The sequence below is a fragment of the Podarcis melisellensis genome, assembly GCF_964234715.1.
Source record: "Podarcis melisellensis genome assembly, chromosome: 3".
NCBI classification, from domain to species: domain Eukaryota; kingdom Metazoa; phylum Chordata; class Lepidosauria; order Squamata; family Lacertidae; genus Podarcis; species Podarcis melisellensis.
Genome location: NC_138530.1, coordinates 42,786,066 through 42,807,859, shown reverse-complemented (window position 1 = coordinate 42,807,859; position 21,794 = coordinate 42,786,066). Strand labels below are relative to the sequence as shown.

The following is a 21,794-nucleotide window of genomic DNA, read 5'->3' as shown; positions in this document are numbered from 1 at the left end:
TCTGATTCAGAAAATATGTAGTGAAAGGCTTATTAAGAGGAATCAACGTATCTCACCACTTTTTAGATGTCAACTCTTATTTTTTCATGAAAGATTTCCAGAGTGCAAAAAAAATAAAAAATGATTACAATAAAGGATGTCTAACTAAAGCAGCTTTTTCCACAAGCAGTGTTCCATTTACAGAGGATTTTGAACTGACAATGTTCTGTGACAGTGGACTGTCATGGGGATGAATGTAATATATATCAGCAGCCTCAGCATATAAATCATCTGGTGCAAGAAAGTCATAACAGTCCCAGTGTGCATCTTTGTGTTCAATAGTGAATTAAGTTTTGACATGATTCTGTGTTCCTACCTGAGTTCTCCCTCATTCAGCTTTCCTTTGCTATCTCTGTCTTGAGCCATGATAAGCCAGGACTTTGACTATGCATGTTGTGTTGTATCATGTTCTCCCCCTGCCCCCCAATTAAATTAGTTGCTTTATGTGGAAGTCAGCAAAGCAGGTATTTTCTTCTACGGACCACTATTTAGCAGTCCCTAACTGACATTTTCCTTCCCATCCAACTTTCCCATAGCTTCTTCTTTGGGGACATCCAGAGAACAGTTTCCCTTCTATCATCCCTTCCTCCTAATCTGCATATTATTGAAATAAATAATGTTTTCATCAATGCAAAACTTAAGTACTAGCAATTGGAGATGCAGTAGTTTAATTCCAAAGATTTGAAGCATTTTTGAGAAGACACTCAAAAAGTGTACATAATTTATTTAAATATTTATAAAATTGAATCACAGAATTGTAGGGTTGGAAGGGCCCTCCGAGGGTCATTGAGTTCAACCCCCTGCTATACAGAAATCTCAACAAAGAATCATAGAATTGTATATTTATAGACTTAATGGCCTTTGCAATATAAAATCAATTTGTTTGCACGCTTGCTGACTTGTCGTCCTAGACTAATTTCTGATGCAGTCTGTCCCTTGAGTATTTCTTACAATACAGAAAAGATCTGTTGAACTGGCAGTTAAATTTGGGCCTGGTGAAGTACTGGGTTTATCCTTAGGCATTGCATCATTGTCTCGAGCCTTGCAACTTGCTATTATTTGAGAGGCAGCAGACTCCTCTGAACTAAATATTCTTGTAGCTGATACTGTCCTGAGGCTTTCCTTGAAGAGTTAGCTACATTGCGACTAAATATTTTTGGAAGTCCTTTTAAAATTGGTACGTGAAATGCAACATGCCTCTCTGTTAGGGTGAGACTCTGTCTAGTCCCAAAATAAGTGTGTACTAGGTGGAGCGTCTCTAGTCTCTGCCACGGCTGATCTCCTTGGTGAAGGGATAGTGTGGACCCCGAAAAGGATGAGGAACAAACATTTTCTCAGGCAAACTATTTTTTAAATTAAAAAAAAAACTTGAAATAAATAATGCGCACACAGAGAGCGACTACATGTTCCAATTCTTTTGCGAGTGTTGCTTTTTCAATTTCCTTTTCAGAAAAACACGTTAGATTGACAGCAGAACAACAAAAAAGCACACTAAGCTTCTATTGTACAGTAATATCTCATATTTCTTGAGCAACAGCTGAATGAGTATCCAGCTCTGTTAAAACTGTAAAGCTATACCCTGTGATGTTCTATTTTAAAAGTCTGCCTAAGTGTCATCCCCTCTGACCACAGACAATCACCCTGTAAAGAATGTGCACATTTTCACTATTTCATCTGGTAGATTCCTTTAGAAGCAGCTCGGGGTGTGTCCAAGGAATAGAGTGTTAAAGCGTGTTCTCACTAGCAGAGAGCACGTGTTGCGGTTGGGGAACAGACCACCATCATGACTAGGCAAATTTGTTGGGAACCCAAGCCTGTAAAGGGTTAAATGGGTTGCTGGGGATTTTTGAGTGTTGCCAATTCGGAGGAGGGGTCAGAGTCTATAAGTAGAGGAGATAGACGAAAGGACATCCTCTTGGCCGTTTTGCATCGGATCACCCGCCCCCCCTCCCTTCTATAGGGTGGTTCTTGGGTTCAATTGACCTTGCTATGCCTGTCATGGGGTCGTTCGCCTTTGAGCGGGGGCCTGGTAGGAATTTTGCCATTTGGCTGATTGGCTGTTGCCATTTGGTTTTTGCCTACTGCGTAGCAAATCGTCACAACTTGTAAGGTTGGCGGTTAGGCATTGGTTAAATTGGTGCTTGGAGGGGTAAGGTGCCTATCCCTCCAAATGATGCGAAAGGGAATTCCGTTAAAGGAATCCAGGGGCTTGCCATTCTTTCGTCCTTGTCCGTGGTGCCGGGCTTGGGCCGTGCAAGCCCCACCGGAACATGAGGGTGAGAGGTGATGGTCTGTGTCCCAGCCTCATTTTCTCACCCAATACTTGTTTCCCACGCTGGCTTCCGAGGTGCCCGGAAGGGACCAGCTCTGTCCTCTGGCTTCCGGTGGTGTCCGGAAGGGACCAGCTCTGCCCTTGGGGGCAAGGACAGATAGTCATAACCAATGCCTAAGCAACCACTCACATTTTCTGTATTTTAATAAAGTTGTGGCCAAAAAATATGCCAAAAACCTTAAACAAAAATTAACGTGTGATGTGTGAATTTTTGGGGGGTGGTACTGTGGAACTCAACACGCAACCACAGACTGATTCGCATACTACAGTTGCAGAAACCATCCTGTCTTACAGGGGTATCTTGTCTTGTTTTTCTCCCAGAGTTCTGGGAGGGAAAGGAACCACTACCTTTCTGCTATAACTCAAGCACTGCAAATGAGCTCTATCCCCCCCCCAATTATCCTGAGTTGCTGTGTCATAAATGGTTAAAGTGCGACTGGGATGTGAGGATGGTGATGGCGGGTGGCGGGTGGGAGAGCAGCCACATAGGAAAGTCTTATGAAGCCTCCAAATTGCATCTCAAATGAGTTTACATCGTCAAGCAGGTCTGCCCACTGCTGCCACATCTTCCTTTCCCCCATCTTACCATGCTCCCATTCAACAGCGTGTTGGTGACCAAGAGATGCCAGGCACTCTCGTTTGTTTCTCTCTTCATACCTTTCAGTTATGTTTCTCTAAAGGTAAAGGTAAAGGGCCCCTGACAGTTAAGTCCAGTCGCGAACAATTCTGGGGTTGCGGTGCTCATCTCACTGTACTGGCTGAGGGTGCCGACGTTTGTCTGCAGAAAGTTTTTCCAGGTCATGTGGCCAGCATGACTAAGCCGCTTCTGGTGAAACCAGAGCACACGGAAATGACATTTACCTTCCCGCCGGAGCAGTACCAATTTATCTACTTGCACTTAGATGTGCTTTTGAACTGCTGGGTTGGCAGGAGCAGGGACTGAGCAACGTGAGCTGACCCCATCGCGGGGGTTCAAACCGCCGACCTTTCAATCGGCAAGCTCTAGGCTCTGTGGCTTAGACCACAGAGCCACCCACGTCCCTTTATGTTTAGCTACCATATAGTTAATGCTTTGTTTAGTTCATTGACGTCCCATCTTTCTTCCATCATGCAATTCAAGGTGGCATACAGATGGTTACCAGGTGGCCTCCCATCCAAGCACTGACAGACCCAGAACTCCTTAGCTTCTACTTGCTCAACACAACTTCCCCCTTTCCCACATTGTGGCCTGCAAAAAAAAAAAAACTACTCTGGAGGGTTAGTGAAAACCCCAGACTCTTTTAGCCAACATCAAGTCTACCTATTAGAACTGCTAGGCCCCTTAGATTCTACATTTCTGGCTTCCAACAGCATGCTTATTTATTTACTTGTCAGATTTTAGGACCACCTTTCAGCAGCGGTTTCCGGGATGGTTTTCTTGACAAAATAGATGTCAATTTAAAATAAATAAACAAACAAGGCATTAAAATAATAAATGAAAACACAAGCAGCAACCAAAACAAAGAGGCTCAATCCCCCAAAGCCAGGAAGATCAGGAATGTTTATGCCTCTCTCTAATCCGGCCAGCTCCAGATTTTGCTGAAGTCTGGGCAGGTTTCCCTTGGTGGTCCCCCATCACAGACGAGCACCCGACTTGCAACAGTACAAGAACAGCCTTTCCCCTTGCTCTTGCTTGAGTTTACATAGCCATATACATCCTGATATGGCATCATTCCAAGAGGTGCAAGAGCAAGGGAAGAAAGTAGGGGAACCTTGACCACCTTGTATTTGCAGATCAGCTCCATCTCCAAAGTCATAGAATTTACCCAATTTCAAAAGATTAATCTAATCCTTGGGCAGTCCTTCCAAATCCTGTGAAAATCACTGGCCAAATGTTTTAATCCAGCACTCAAGATTCATTCCCAGATGTCTCCAGGTGGGGTTGGGGAAGACCTTGTCTGAAACTCTAAAGCACAGCTGCCCATCAGTGCAGATGATGCTGATTTAGGTGGACAAATAACCTGACTCTGTATAAGGCAGCCTCATCAGACTATGCAGTTGGATGGTTCGCTCCCCCCCCCCCCAGCAATTGCTTTGTAAGAGAACTCCTAGGCTCTGGTATAGTAATGGGAGATCTAACAAGGTGTTTCCTCCTTTTTGCCTCTCTTGGGAGCGTACACACACACACACACACACACACAGCCAATCTTAACCCCCCCCCCGTACACACTTATACACAGGCATGCACATGCATTCTTTCTCTCTCAGTCACACACACTTCTCCGATCACAGGGAAGAGAGAGACTGGTGCTGTTTCTCTTCAACTGCAGAGAGATCAGGTTGCAACATGTTAACGGGATCTGCAATAGATGCGGAAATTTGGTGATGGATAAGGTGCTGTATGAAATAAGAAGTAACAGTTGGTTAAAAGCCTGAGGCAGTATCTTGAGGCTTGAGGCAGCCTAGGAGGACTAGAATTCCCTAGCACTCAGGATTCCTGGGTTCCTCCTTAGAATACTCCACCCCCTGTGGATTTTAATTTTTTTTCTTCCTTTACTTGTCATACTGTTGCACTTCCTGGCAACATGACAGCGGATCTGCGAGCAACATTTGAGCAAGCCTTCATTTTAACTGGACTGAAGAAAAGGATTGCACATTTTTTTATTCAGGTTATAATGTAAAAGTGCAGATGATGGACTGGAGACCCATGTAAGTGGATATGATTTTGTTTACTCAGTCAGTGAATCGAAGGGTTTGGTTCCTCCTTTTAGCTCCGCCAACATCTCTCAGCATATATCTTTTACAGATATGATTAAAATATTCTTGGCTTTGCTCTTCGCTTGACACTGGCATGTTAGGAGTGCTAAAACTGTGCAGCCTTGTTATTGAATGGATGGCTGAATAATGCATGCAAGTGACAAGCTTGAATCTATACTGTTCCTTATCTTTTTAGTACAGAATCTGCAATATGCTTGGATGGATCAAAAGCAGCCAGATGTAACACTCAGATTTATTGTAAATGATTGTTAAAATTATTGTTGTTTATCTGATGTAGCTAATTTTTAATAGTTTCCTCTTCAACTGACATAAGACACTTTTGCAGACAGAGAATGTCTCGGTTCTGCTAGATAAGCAGGCACCTTCAAACACTGAGACAGGTTTCTGTTATATTTTTACTGTATGACTGTGTTACAAACCAGCATAAAGTAAAAGGGTTTCTTATTTTTCCATGAAAATGGCTAGATCCAGGTTATTGCGTCATATAACTGAGATTATTGACACAACGCATATTGACACTAACCTGTTCAGAGGGAAGAAGGTTTTGGGAGTCTCTGTACACTTTTATACTAAACCTTTCTTTCAAGCATGGCCCTGATTGCAGTCAACTTGCATTTGCTCTTCGTTGCTTGGGAATAACTTCATACACCCAGAAGCAGCCATTATGCCGTCTACTACAGGATTCCCTCAGGACCAGTTTGCAGCCATGAATTGGGACAGAAGTTTAGTGCTAGATGGGTGGAGGTGATTATTCTGTGCAAATCTGAAGTAGGGAAAATATGACTCTTTTCATGTTTTGAGTCACAAGGTGAATAAAAAATCAAGGACCCCAGAGTTTTCAATGGCCATAGTCTAGGAACATAGGAAGCCAAACCATTGTTTCATCTTGCTTAAGCACTGTCAACACTGACTGGCAGTGGTACTGCAGGGTTTCAGGCATAGAAAGGAGATACTCTACCACTGAGCTATGGCCAATGTCTAGGACTCTTAGTGTCTTGGCAGGGGAAGAGAATCTCATAATTTAATCTTGCAACCAAGAGCAGCACACATGTTCTTTGCCTGTACAGAAGGAAGAGGGGGGCCCTTCCATTTTTTGCCATCTAGAATGTCCTGTGCCAGACATGAGGGGGAAGAGGTGCAACTGTGTTTATGCTTAAATGGCATGCAGCAATTTCTAGTGTGATGCATTTTCCACAGGGTTGGCCGTGATGGTGAGCGAAAGCTCCTTATCCCAAACATATTTTTCAAGTCATAGTTAGGAAGCAGAAGTTTCTGAAGCCCATGGTAGGCCATTATTTATGTGGCACTTTCTTCCTGGTGGGTCAAAGTTGTACAGCTCTTCTCCAGGTTAAACACTCCCAGTTCCTTCATCCTGTCCTCATATGATCCTCATGCTAAACTGTCTTATCATTGTAGCTTTTGTGAGGGGTAGGGATGGACCACACTGTCAATTCCAGTACTCTCAGTTTCTCATTTTTCCAATTGTAAATCCAGTTCCTCACATTTCTGTGGCAATTTGTGACACCCCCCCAAAAAAATCTCATTAAAATTAATCAGCATTTTAGTTTGATCCCCCCCCCCGGTAAACACATTTTTGTATGCAGTTTTGACTAACGTACGTATTTCTGTGAGCTATTTAACCCAATATGGTGACAATACTGTATTTTTAAAAAAGTTATTTTCACCAATATATTTATTTTATGTACACTTTCCTCGAATACATGCATTTTTATAAACATGGTCTGTCTGGAGAACTGCACCACAAAATTCAATAAGTGTGAATTTTGAAGAAACCCTTTGTTTTGATTCACATATTGGTTTGAGAAATGTGAATTAGGTAGTTCTTCGTTAAAATAAGCTTCCCCCATCTCTAATGAGGGGTATGTCCTTGATAAATCAGTGCCCAGAACTGGACAAGGTTGGTGATTTTCAGTCTGCTTTTCCACTAAAACATTTCAAAATGTGAATCTAGACAAATAGTTCTTCCCAATGTATAATTGTTTACATTTCCACATGTTTAATGTTCTTTCTTTCTGCTCAGTTTTCTAGGACTTTATTGATGTCATTTAAATACTTAGCCTATCGTCCAGAGAAGCGTTCTTTAATTTTAGATTCCCCAGATGTTGTTGGGCTTCAACTCCTGTCAGCCCCAGCAAGTCTAGCCAAAGGACAGAAATGATGGGGTTGTGGTTCAACAACATCAGGCAATCCAAGGTTGAAGAAGACTGCTCTAGATTGTTTGCCACTCCTCTCACTATTTCGTCAACTGCAACATTCAGATCATTGATGAAAATATTGGACATCACCAAAACTAACATTAATGTGAGAAGTTGTTTTGCAATGTAAAATTTACAGCATCCTTAGGGGGCACACCATGATGCTTTGGGATCTGTTTTGGCAGTGTATAAGAACTTTTCCCTACATCGCATTTTGGTGCATCCAACTAACCATACCGCCACTGCCCTTCTCCCTTATTCAGACTCCCCCCCACACACCAATGTGGACTTTCTTTCATTCTCTTGTCTCTCTTTCTCGCTGATGTATTTATGTTGTTGCCACTGCTGCTAAATTTATCATGCAAAAGATTACTGCACCCAATATAATTAGAGACTAATTAAAAATAATGTTCTCCAAATGGCCAGGCATACTAGTTTCATAGGGCAATCTTTGAGTCTGCACTTACACTTTTGAAATAACTTGGCTGGGTTCCAGCTTCAAAACATGACTTAAAATAGCTTGGGCTCTCGCTGACCCCCCCCTTTCATACACTTAAAATATCTGGGTATTGGCACAGTGAAATGCAATACAGTTTGCCTATACTGTAGTTTCAGCTGGCGTTTCAGTTTGGCTTGGGGAAAAACACTGTTTAGTACATGCTTATCTAATTCTGCTTTCCCTTAGAATATCAGGTCTGGGGCCAGGACAGAGCTGGGCATGCTGTGTCCAGTGAACATCTCATTACAAGGCACTTGAGTCCATTTATTGTAAAGATCCCCTTTGCAGCACACATTGCTACTGAGCCTTCATGGCTTTATTAAATTAGGCAAGACACTTAAACATCTATTTGTCTACGTGATTGAGGGGGTCCATGTTCAAACCCTCACAAAGGACAAAATAGTAAAGAAAACACAGAATCTGGCTTTACAGAAGTTCAGTCCAGACTTAACACAGTAGTTCATTACCCTGGTCATAAGACCGAGGAACAGGTGATCGGTGCCTGGTAGGGTTTACTTTTCCAGTAAAAAGTTTGTTTGTGCAAGGGAGCGGATATGGTATCAGTTTTCATGTGATCTTGGCTAGATTTACTGGCATGACTCCTCTCATCATTGAGTAAAATTAAGCATAATCAGAGCTAGATCTCCTTGTCATGGCAAAGGCATGAAACCTAGCAAAAGGCTGATCTTGTGCTCAACTCATATTATGTTATCAGAAAGTTCCAATGCCATTTACTTTTATACATCTTTAGTGGTTCTGAATAAGGAGCAGAATGTTGGATCAACACATTTCAGTCTGGCATCTCCACGTAGGCCTGGAAGAGCCTCCTGTCTCAAAGGCTGAAAACATACTGTCAGTTGGTATAGACACCACTGAGTTTGATGAGCAAATGGTCTGACGTCCTATTCAACAACAACAACAACAAACAACAACAACAAGAATTATACCCTGCCCCTCTAACTTCCCACAAATAAATAATGCCAAAACAGTATAATTTCCTTCTTCATCAGCTAAGGTTGCTGGACGTATGAGCACATCCAGTCATTATTATTATTTTGTTCATCTGCTGCATTAGCACTGGTTTTCAATTCTTTAATTCCTTATAGCCCCCAGCCTGATAATTTATTATTATTCATTTTACCGTTAGCATTTGAATAAATCTGCTTAGTGTTTGCGTTCTGTTACAGAAAATATGAACAGACAAGTGAGAAATAGGGAGACCGACCACAATAACTTAAGATCCCAAATAGCAGGCTGCTATCTCTTCAGATCTGTTCTGTGCCATCTATAAATGGCCCCTAATGCTTCCTATTAAACTTCCAGGAAGCCCATTACATTTGCTATTAAAAGTAAAATGATTAGCTGCCAAGGGCACTGTTTCTGAGAGAGTCTGCGGAGCAATTTTTCTTAGCGAGCAGGAGTTTAGATACGTTGCTATTTTCAAAGTGTCTTTCAGAAAAGCACTGATTGAAATCAGCAAAAGTGCCAAACGGTAAAATGGTAGAGTCAAGGTGAGAGGATAGGGAAAGGAAAAAAGCTGCAGTTTCCTCTAAAGAGTTTCGCATGTGGTGCTGTTCAGGTTCCAGAAGCTCTGAACTGATAAAAGCAGCCAGCAAGATAAGTCTCAGGCTGATCAATACCTTGCAGATAGGATGAAGCTTTCATTTTGATCTAAGGGTGTTTTTTAAAAAAAGATAAATAAGAAGAGTTTTTTAATTTTGCTTGGCTCCTCCTGATACGCTTGGTTGCTTATGCTTTCATTGTCCCCCTTTTCTCCACACATTCCCGATCATTTCTACACCAGATGTAGTGGAACATACGAGAATATCCAGCAAAAATACAACCTCCAAATATTAATTTCCCTGGATAAATGTACAGAAGTGGAAGGTTAGCAGGACTTGTTAGATCATCAAGTTTCCTTCAGTGCTTGCAGTCTTGGTTGTTGGGCAAGCATGAATATTGTGTGGAAACAATATTATTTCACCCAACATGCCAGAATGTTTGAGACTGGCCTGTGTGGAGAGAAGGCATGTTGGCACAGACTTGTCGTGTCCCAGCTGAGAAACAAAAACAAAACCCCAGGAGAAATTTCCAGAAGTTCCATAGAAACTTTTGGGGCAAGCTAAGGCCATAGATCATGAGGAGTCTCACGAGTCTATTTCTCCAGGTATTCACTTTTGGGATATTTCCTTCAAGGGCCTATACGTACTGGTGTGCAGTTCTGGGATTTCTTGTTTTCTTGTTCTCAGTGGAGTATTTATTATTGTTTATTTGATTTCTCACCCACACTTCAGCAAATGGTCCCAGGGTAGATTGGAACAATACTAAAATACAAAATTAAAAGCTGATTAAACAATTTACAATCACAGGACTGGGATGGGTCCTAAACATGTATATTTATTGTGTCAAAGAGGTGACCTTCAACAATTCCACAGATGAGGGGTTTTCCTGGGTTGCCAACCCCAAACCTTTGACGGCAGTGGAACTACCAAGAGGGCCCCAGGAGGGAGTGCAGGGAAGGAGGCAGTTTTCCAGATATTTGGGGCCCAAGATGTTTGAAAGCTGGGAAGATGATGTCCACACAGTATTGAAGTTGCCTCTGATTACATCTGTGATTGCTAGCATGAAGGCAGAGCTTCATTTGTGTCTACATAATGGTGCTCCTCTCTTTTAATTAGACATTTACTTGTAAGACCTTCTCTCCCATTACAAATAGCTTTATTTCAATTTATAAACCAAACAGCTGTTCCTTCGGAAACAAAACTAAATGTCAAAATTTTCCTTAATTATCCAGCAGGCATCAAATCAATGGGTAGTATCCCCCATAATTGAAATTAATTAGCTTTTTACTAAAAGACCGAAAGGTAATGAGGGAAGAGTTGCAAATTATAAAAAGCTATGCAAATTCTGCCTGTTGGTATCTTTCACACCTCCATACAATTTGCTGCTTTCGAGCAATGAATTACTCTTTTGAGCACAGCGTATTTAATTTCATGTCATTTTTCATTTCACTTGATTGAAAATAGAAGAGTGAGAGAAAAGAGTTTATTTAAATGATAGCACTAAAAGCTAACAACATCAATGCATTACAGACTCATAATCTCTCTCCCCCCCCCAGGTAATTTAGTTTGTGGCACGTTTAAGAAGGAAAAGAGGTAATGTTCCTAAATACACTAAACTAGTGGTCTCCAGGTTTTGAAGACCCAGTGCTATGTTTGATAAACTTAGAAAACATGGGCACTAGCACAACACCCACTTTATAGCAAGGAAAACTGATGATGCTCAGAGAAATGCTCATATACTCCAAAACAGGAAAAACGCAACACCACAACATAAAAACCCAGAACCAAAACCCATCCAAACAAACAAAAACATAGATTTAAAAAGATGGGAGTGGCAGGTGGCACAGGGGTGCCAGGAAGGTTTCTGTGGAGCTTTGGGGTCTACAGGTACCACATTAGGGACCTCTGCCCTTATTGTTTAAACAGTTGATCATGAAACCAAGTAGAGGGAAGGCAAATCTGTACTTAATTCAAAATGGTGTCCTTGAACTGATTGGAAACAGTGATCATATTGCTATCAAATTCAAAATACATTTAAGTGAATAATGGTGAAGGTTGTCCAACACAGTCACATTTTACTTCAAATAAGGACACTTTACATCACAGTTTACTTCAAAATAATGAGGGGACTGGTGAAAATGTCCTTATTTGAAGTAAAATGTGACTGTGTTGGACAATCTTCACTTGTGTTGGAGAAAGGGAAGGATGAATCGTTTGACCAGGAATTAATTTAAGGGAAAACGGTAGTGAGCTACTGGGAAGTTATACCGGTAATCTTTGTGTCTCCCTGACCCTCCTGACTTTCCTTTTCCACTTCAGTCCTTTAAGATTAAGATTTTTTTCTTTCTTTGATGTTGTAACTGAAACTTAATAAAAAGAATTTAAAAATAAATAATTAAAAAAAGATTAAGATTTTGGGTGTAGCAGTTATGGGGAGAGAAATTAGACCAGGATCAGCTCGAGAAAAATGGATCACTTTATGTTGCATCTTTAACAGTCCCTTGAATTGTCCAGACATTACTTGAACTAATTCTTATGTAGGCTCAAGAGCCCATAGCTCGGTGACCTCAGTATCAAATATTCCGCCTTTTAAGAATATAAGAAAAGCTCTGCTGATATTAGACCAAAGCTCTATCTACTCCTGCGTCCTGTTTCTCTCAGTGACCAGCCAGATGCCTACAGAAGTTGTATTTAGTTGATATTCAGAATCATGCTGGTGGTGGTATACAGCCATTGTAACTAGTAGTAACTGATAGTCACCTTTGAGCTGTTTGGTTCAGTTATGCATGTCTTGATATGATATGATTCCTGAAAGACAGGATTGCAGTTTCTTCTTTATAGGAATATAAAAAGCTGTCTTATACAGTTTAAGTACTTAAGTACTTAATTTGTTCCGGTACAGGTTATTCGTTCCGGTACAGGTAATTCGTTCCGGTACAGGTAATTCGTTCCGGAGGTCCGTTCTTAACCTGAAATTGTTCTTAACCTGAAGCACCACTTTAGCTAATGGGGCCTCTCGCTGCCACTGTACCACTGGAGCACGATTTCTGTACTCATCCTGAAGCAAATTTCTTAACCCGAGGTAATATTTCTGGGTTAGAAGAGTCTGTAACCTGAAGCGTATGTAAACCGAGGTACCACTGTACTGAGTTGGGGCATCTGGGTCAGTATTGTCTAGACTTGCATACCTTCAAACATTTCTCTGATGAAAATGGGGATGTCCCATTTAATAATAAATAATAATAATAATAATAATAATAATAATAATAATAATAATATAATAAATAATAATAATAATAATAATTCTACCCATCCATCTGACTGGGTTGCCCCAGCCACTCTGAGCAGCTTAAAACACATATAAAAACAGAATTAAACATTAATCATTTAAAAAAACTTCCCTAGAAGGATTCCTTCAGATGTCTTCTAAAGGTTGTATAGTTATTTATCTCCTTGGTTCAGGGGTTGCATAACTCCATGCCCTCCAACATTTCTCCACTGAAAATAGGGACATCCTAAGGAAAAGCAGGACATTCTGGAAGCAAATCAGAAACCAGGAAGGCTTCTGTAAATCTGGGACTGTCCCTAGAAAATAGGGTCACTTGGAGGAGCTGCACTTGACTGGCAGCACTTCTCTAAGATTTCGGACTAAATTTTCTCCCAGCCCTAACTAAAGACACTGGGGAGTGAAACCGGGACCTGGTGATAACGCCAGTTATTTTAAGGGCAAATGAAAGGCACAGGAATATTTTATTCTGCTTGAAAAGAATGTGACAACAATCTGAATAGGGTCAGTGTAAACCAGAAGAGAGAGCTTGAGGCCACCCAGACTTTGCTGGACTGCAGCTCATATCATCCCTGCCCATTGACCATTCTGCCTGGGACTGATGGGAGTTGGAGTCCAACAGCACCTGGAAAGCCAAAATTCCCCATCCCTTGTTTTAAATGTTTTATATAATGCAGTAATTGCAACACATTGTTATTAAGAAATACTAGTAACTGCATAGTGTGGGGTCTGTAAGATATAACTATATTAAGCTGCTAAAAAAATTGGACAGAGTTTTAAATTGTAATTCAACGCAGAAGTCTGGCTTGCAGTGGTGGTCTTAAGTGCATTTTTAATGTGTGTAAATTAATGAAAGCCTCTTTCAAAATAAAGTGGCTCTCACAAATTTGATTGGCTAAAACGCAGAGATATATATCTACTGTGCCTCATTCCAGTTCCATGTAGTTTTTCTTTCAACAAGAACATTAAAATATAAGAGATAGAAATGTAGCGTTGGGTCTGATTGTGCTCTTTGTTTCAGAGATCATGAAAGAGTTAGGTTAGAGGGATAAAGTAAAATCTTCCATGTGTGTGGCCAAGCTTTCTCATGGGAGGTAGTGGAAAAGTGCAATCAGTCAATAAATCATTTTATTTGTATGCCGCCTTTTCAAAGTTAAAACCATGCTCAAGGTAAGGTAAAGGTAAAGGGACCTTTATTTATTTCTCAGCAATCCACATAAAACTCTGATGGTATAAGAGAAATCTTCGTTAAGTGAAATCCATGTACAATACAAAACACAAGTTGTGTACATGCAGGGTCTGCCTAGGCATTCAGGATCCTGACAGTACATACATAGGCTCTGTTTGCCACCCCCCCCCAAATAATGTACTTGCAGGTTGAGATTGGGGTAGTGGACATCATCCTACTACCCCTCTATCTGCTCATTTCCCTGGTTATTGACTGTTCAAAGTATCTGAAGACCTAAAATGCTAAGAATGGTGAGATTTCTTTCTTTGTTTTATTATTTATTTATTTATTTATTTATTTATTTATTTATTTATTTATTTATTTTTACACTGCTTTCAAGTAAATGCAAATGGATGGGACAACTGATCATTCTGGGCAGCCACTGATGACAGGGGTTCCGCTTAAGGTGTGAGAAAGAAAATCAATCAGCATAACAAGCTCCAAAGGAAAGTTATGGCCAAGGGCCAAGGGCAAAACTCCATGCATAAAGCTTATTAAATTCTAGTTTTGAGTGTGTGGAAACTGCACAAAAAGAATCTCAGTTCTTTGTTATTAATAAAGTTTCTTATACTTCATATAAAAAGCTAAACATCTCAAACAGATTGATTTGGGATCAGTTTTGCCTAATAATTATAGCTGTTCATATTGGCAATATGAATAATTGGGGGGCAATAACTTTATAGAAGAGCTTATGAAGGTTATGTACGTTACCATGCAGATGCAATATGGAAACAATATGGTTGTTGTTGTTGTTGTTGTTTAGTCATTTAGTTGTGCCCGACTCTTCATGACCCCATGGACCAGAGAATGCCAGGCACTACCTTCCACTGCCTCCCGCAGTTTGGTCAAACTCATGCTGGTAGCTTCGAGAACACTGTCCAACCATCTCGTCCTCTGTCATCCCCTTCTCCTTGTGCCCTCCATCCTTCCCAACATCAGGGAGTCGTCTCTTCTCAAGAGGTGGCCAAAGTATTGGAGCCCTTCATGGATCACTGCCTTGCCATGGTGAAGGGGCTTGAATAACTCAGAGAAGCTATGAGATATCCTGTGCAGGGCCACCCAAGATGGACAGGTCATAGTGGAGAGTTTTGACCAAACGTGATCCACCTGGAGCAGGAACTGGCAAGCCACTCCAGTATCCCTGCCAAGAAAACTCCATGGACAAAGACAACAATATGGTTACTATCCCATTTAATGTCCATAATTCCACTCCCCACTACATGAAAAACACTTGCATGGAAAGTCAAATGCAAAGTAGAAAGTGTACCATTGAATATGGGCACTCTTAAACAAGGAAACTGGCCAACATGTGCTTTATCAATCCTGATATGCCTTCTGGGTATATTTAATTTCATTTATATGTTTATATTATTATATATATATATAACTTTTTACATCCAAGTCTTTCTTGTATAACTTGAATGGTATTTTCAGGTCCCCGTTTGCCTTATGTTTAAAAGCAAGGATGCAAGTAGTTTCTTGATTTTATTTAGGACTCTAAAAACAAATCCTACAGCCCACAATTTTCCATTAAAATGGTGCATGTGAATGATGCTCCAAATCAACAGATTCACAGCAGGTCTGAAATTTGTGTCTCAAATTCGAGGAACAACCCCACTGATTTCAGTATGTGCTTGTTTTGCAAAGCAGCCTCAACATTTTTGAGAGGGGGTCATAAGGCTCTATAACAGGACTATGAATTTGGCCTTGGCTTGGTGCACTAATTATGTAACAAGCATGGCGATGACTTGCTGAGTAATTTCAGTGCCTCCAGCCTACTTAGGTACTGTTGGAGGCCAAAAGGCGAATGAGTTAAACCACCCAAGACGTAAAATAGAAATAGCTCTGAAAGGCACAGCTTGGATAGCTTTATTGTTGCTATGAAATTGAATACATGCATTAAAAAAAGAAGAACAACAAGCGTCAAGTGTTTACTGGGCTTTTAGGAGACATATTTATAGATCCTCACAGACGCACCATGATGTATGCAGAAACTAAAATTATATCCAGATATTTTGGAATCATTAAATGCAAGCGATTCAGGGCTTGAAGAAATTTAGAGACTGAGGTGATTTTCATCTGAAGATTTTTCCAGTTATTCATGATTCATAACTAGGGTTAACACAATACATAGAATCCTGAAGCTTCCCTTTCCTTGTTTGCTTAGACGGCCACCCTAAATTTACTTACTAGAGTGTAAACTTCATTGAACTCAACAGGCTTATTTCTGTGTAGAGCTGCACAAGATACAACACTGAATATGGAAGTGACCCAAAAACCTCACTAAATGCCTTACTAAAAGGCCAGAACAGGGATGGAATTGGGGTGGGGCAGGGCTTGATGGGCTGAGGTGTGTTTTTACATGCTCCGCTGACATGCTCAGGGGCCAGGAACCCATGAGCAAAATGGTTGTCGACTGTATACAAAGCAAATGGCAGGTTTTCATAAATACTATAGAGATATAAATATCAACCACTTTGTAGAAATCTTCTACTTTGATACATCTGAAATTGGAGAGTGACATCTTTCTGGACCTCTTTGCCAAAAGTGGGAAGTGTGTAGCTGTCATTTTGCTACCTTCCTTTCTTGGTTTCTTACTTCAGAGAGAGAGAAAGAGAGAGAGAAATGTAGGACATACATTCTACATTAATTTTCCAATTATTGGCCAATATGAATCCAGGTTCTTCTGTTTTAATGCCATCCCAAAGGTTAGCACTGTCAAAAAAGCATATCATTCTATAGTTTTGAAAAGGCCAGTTATCTTCCAACAATGTTTCTTTTTCACTAAGGAAAAATGTCAGCTATGGACCTTTTGGTTCAATAAATGCTTTAGGAAGATTAAATCACTAGTTAAGGAAGCTAAGCAACATAGGGCTAGAGTGTTCGACTGAAGTAACAGGAGAGAAGGGATGGATCAAATAGCTTACTGGGTATATTACAATAGTAGTATATTGGCCTTTAATGTAGGTATGAATATGTGTTAATAGTAGAATTTGACTGAGGTAAACAGAACTGCTGTCATTCCTGGAAAGTAATTGACAAACGAACATGATACAGTATAAAGAAAATGGTTTCAAATTCGTATGGGGACCTGTGTTTAAGTTTACTGAAAACCACCCTTCCCCCCCTTTAAGTAACTAAATTTAGGTCAAAATAGGAAATCAGAGAGCAGTGCATTGAAAAATGGGCAACTGAAATAATGTTTAGACAAAAGACATAAACAATGGAAGGTGGTAGTCAAGGATTAGGGATTCACTTGGAGCACACAGAGTCAGATAAGCAAAGTGCCCAACTTCTGTTGTCTCCTTTGTTAAACTACTGTACCTAGTCTCTATATGAAGGCAGGTTGGCCAAAGATGGGAAAATAGGTGCAGGCAGCTGCCAGGAGCAATGCAAGCTTTTCTCTTATCCTTCTTCTAGTCCAACTTCTGTGAATATGTTGAATATGCTGGAAAATGAAAATAGGGACATCCTAAGGAAAAGCAGGACATTCTGGGATCAAATCAGAAACAAGGATGGCTTCTGTAAATCCAGGACATCCCTGGATAATAGAGACACTTGGAGGACCTGCACTTGACTGGCAGCATATGGTAGGATGTCCCTGTTTTCATTGGAGAAATGCTGGAGGGTATGGAGTTATCCGACCCCCGAGCTGTCTGAAGGCAATCCTGTATAGCTAAGTTGGTTTTAATGTTTTATTATGTTTTTATATATGTTGTAAGCTGCCCAGAGTGGCTTGGCCAACCCCGTAAAACGTGTGGGGTATAAATAGTAAAATTATCATTATGGAATGGGATGCCCCTATTTTCATCGGAGAAATGTTCGAAGGTATGGTTTCTGTGTTGTGAGTTTTGCCAACCGGCTAACCTTATTTTGCATCATTTAGTTACACTTGAAACAATTTGAACAGCATCTACATGTATGTTTTTCTTAGAATTGTAGTATGCCAACTCATGTCAGCCCATGTCATGAGAAGGGCTTCATGCCAGCCAGCCAACCAAGTGGTGGTAGTTTCTTCTATTTCTGACACACAGAATTCAGGCTGGTGAGAGGTCCGAGGATTGGGCTCTTTGAAGAATCCAAGGGCACTGCCATAGCCCACAAGGCCTTGTTTCAGGGCTTTCCACTGATTACAACTTCTCTCCAAAGGAATGTGAAGAGGAGGGGACTGTATGCCATCCTAATCTTCCCATTCATCCATCAACCTTGGGGATTAAGATTGCTTTAATAGACAACAATGTATGCAGCTCATAGGGTAAAATGTATACAGCTTGTAGGGTGAAATTATTAGGGTACTCATTTACTATTTTGTGATTAATTTTCTATAGAGTTTTTATAATTTATTTTGACTAACATAACACTTTTTGAATAGTTTAGCAAGAGTCTCAATTGATGTATATTCTGTAATTAGTAGTTAATGATATTGTAAGACAACCATTTATTATTAGTGCGGTGTTATAATAGGAAGTGTGCTATGTGAAAATGTTTAATATAAAGCTGACTTCATTTGGGATATCCAGATAATATTGTCACCATAGAAAATGTGAGTATGGGGATAAGAAATTCTGGGGGATATTTAATATTTTTTCAATGATAAGTTCATTATCAAATGCTGCACATTGTATATAAAAATTACAGCTTAATATTTTTACAGTTGGACTGCAGAAAATGTCTCTTTTTTAAATAGAAAATGTGGCAAACCTTAGCTCTCAGTCTCAAAACCAAAGTATAATTTATTTAACCTACCAAATTGCTAGTTTGTATGATTCTCCAACAGCTTTGCAAATAGCACCAAGGTGTTTGGGTCCCACATGTCAGGAAGTAGGCTGGATTTTTTATGAGGTGTTGGAAGTTTAAAATAGCTAGTGCTAGGCTTCTTATATGTTTGTTAATTTCACTTGGGCATTTAATAATGAGTATTAACATAATTATGATTGGCTGCTTACACCAAAATGCTCCACAGGTAATCACACTGCACCCAAAGACTTAGGAACGACAAACAGTTCTTTGTGAGCCAAAAGTGAATTTATGAAACTGAATTGTTTAACACAAATAGCTCTTTGTGAACCTTGTTAATTTGCTGATAGACTACAACATGACTTGTGTTCTAAACAGAAGAACTGTATGGAAAAAGAGGATTGTATGTAACATGGACCTTGCTTAACTATTTGCTGGTTTATACAAATAAATCTATTTGGATTATTCCCACTTCCATTGAAGACAACAGGGGAAGCTCCTCTTATGGGCAAAGTGAGACATTGCCCTACCAAAAGTCTGAACCCCCAGAAATCTTCAAAGCCTCTTCTTTTATGTAACTATTTGGTAAAATATTGATTTCCCTTTGGATTTCTTTCCTCTCCAGAGCTGCTCAGAAGTTGAACTTGTCATCCAAAAAAAAGAAACACCGGCCTTCTGCGTCTTCTGTTTCTGAATCTCACCTATTTGCTACCAAATTCAGCACCATCCTACAGACTTCTCCTCCACCTGCTCCACCATGTTTGCTGAGGGCAGTCAACAAAGTCAAAGACACTCCAGGACTGGGCAAGGTAAGGATTAACCCACAGCAAACATCTTTTTTATTTTTCTGGTAATGGGAGGAAACATATGTGTAAGCATATTTGTTGCAGCTTCACCAATGTTTATTGTAACCAGAGCTTCTTTCTGTGACAGTCATTGCTGGTATGGAGTGCCAGCGCTACTTCTTCTTTTCCTGCCTATGTCAGCCATTTTGTGATCACACACCCAGGACACTTTTATCAATATATACTTAAAAAACAACAACAAAAAGAAAATTGATTGTAACAAACATTTACAGTACATACCATGTGCAACTGCTTACAAATAAGCAGCGCTTTTTTCTGAGAGGACGCAGGTATATGCATACCCCTAAACATTTTGTGAATTTTGTACTTTTGTCCATTTATTGTATTTATTTTTCCTGATATTAACTATAAAATGGTGATTTTCTTGAGTCAAAATGAGAGTAAAAAAGGTAAAGGGACCCCTGACCATTAGGTCCAGTCGTGCCCGACTCTGGGGTTGCGGCGCTCATCTTGCTTTATTGGCCGAGGGAGCCAGCATTTGTCCGCAGACAGCTTTCAAATCATGTGTCCAGCATGACTAAGCCACTTCTGGCGAACCAGAGCAGCGCACGGAAACTCCATTTACCTTCCTGCCGGAGTGGTACCTATTTATCTATTTGCACGTTGACGTGCTTTCGAACTGCTAGGTTGGCAGGAGCAGGGACTGAGCAACGGGAGCTCACCCCGTCACGGGGATTCGAACTGCCGACCTTCTGATCGGCAAGTCCTAGGCTCTGTGGTTTAACCCACAGCACCACCTGTGTCCCCAAAATGAGAATACCCCTAAACATATTTTTAGGGGAAAAAAGCACTGCAAATAAGTCTCAGTGGAACTGACTCCCAAGTATGCGTTCTTAGGGTTGTAGCCTAAAATTATGAAGAGAAAATGTTCATGTTTGTGTACAGTGCCCATACACACAAAACCTGGGGCCTTTGATTTATATATTTGTTTAGAAAATTTATAATTTGATTGATCAATTTTCCAGGCAGCGTACAGATCAATTTATGTACAAACATGGCTAAAGCCCATAAACCAGTTAAAAGGAAATATACATAGAAGCATTATCATTAAAAACAAATATATAAGTCAATAACACTTTAAAACAAATTAAATTGTGTGTTTGAATAGGCTTGCTGAAACAGGTAAGTGTTCAGTTAGCATTTAGAAGAATATAGTTACACACCTGTCTAATGTCAAGAGACAGGAAAGGAACAACTCCTTACAAATGTGGAATTGTGTGGCACTTGTAAAAGTGCAAACTCCAAAAATTGCAGGAATTGAGTAGGCATGTATGAAGGTGATTCCTTAAGTAAACCTGTCCCGAGCCATTAAGGGTATATTAAAAGGTTATACTGATTGTTAGAGTTGTTCAGCGGAGTACTTAATCTGGCCCTTGTGTAGAAATGAATTATTTCTACTGCAAGAATGCACTTCAGAGCTTTACTGCGGAACAGTCTTAGGTACTAGTTACAATAAGATAGGTATTACAAAATAACAAAGCAACACATTGCAAACAAGCAATGGCGCTCAGTTATTTATGCAGTTCAGAAAACTTTCCTCTCTCTGGTCCCAGAGGGAGATCCTAAGCTTGTTCATCATTGCAGAATTTCTCTACAACTACTGCGGCTGTGGCTACTAGTCATCTCCAACAAGCACACACTGGCTTCTTAAGTTTCATCTTCCTGCTGCGACAGCTCTGCAGCTGGTGTTTCCATGTTTCCAGAGATGAGTCATCAGGTAGCTTATCTCATTCTAATGGAAAAAATACCATTGAAAAAATACCACGGCGCTTTTGCCAGAGTGGAACCTTTTTGCCTAAGGCAAACTTGCCATTACAGCATTTTAAATACAGTGCATTCAAACACAGCATTTTATGTACGTTAAACTTATAACTTGAACAATGGTTTCCCTGTAACATGTATGCTGATAATATATAAGCACTGCTATTTATGTTTGGTATGCTTACTACAGAAAATGCCAGATAACAGTGATATAGCCTCAGGCAAACAAGCCTGCTGCATAAAGTGAGAAGCAGCTCTAGAGAGGGTGTTTTGGCACATTTCTTCATGTGTACTGGGACACCATGCACTTTTACAGACAAATCTAATTTAATACATTCCAAAATACTTTAATTCAATTGCTTAGTATATGAATTTGAATTAATAATGTACTACATAGTCTGTAAACTAACCTGTATTTTCAGCTAATCATAATTCAAAGTCTGAGTGTAAGTTGGTAATTTAATTTCCTCTTAGAACAGAAAAAGGTAAATGTAATCTCTTTATCTGAGCT

General features: G+C 40.1%; 1 protein-coding gene across 5 annotated transcripts in view; it reads left to right on the top strand.

Annotated features, from left to right (window-relative positions):
* Window positions 1-21,794, top strand: part of KIF26B (kinesin family member 26B) — a 270,354-nt gene that overhangs the window by 151,172 nt on the left and 97,388 nt on the right. For 4 of the 5 annotated variants that reach the window (XM_081905777.1, XM_081905776.1, XM_081905778.1 and 1 more), the window contains one exon: window positions 19,282-19,465. In XM_081905777.1, the coding sequence (XP_081761903.1) occupies window positions 19,282-19,465 (184 nt within the window). Of the gene's footprint in view, window positions 1-4,682; window positions 5,060-19,281; window positions 19,466-21,794 lie in introns of those variants that run through there. The other variant, XM_081905780.1, reaches the window with a different exon arrangement.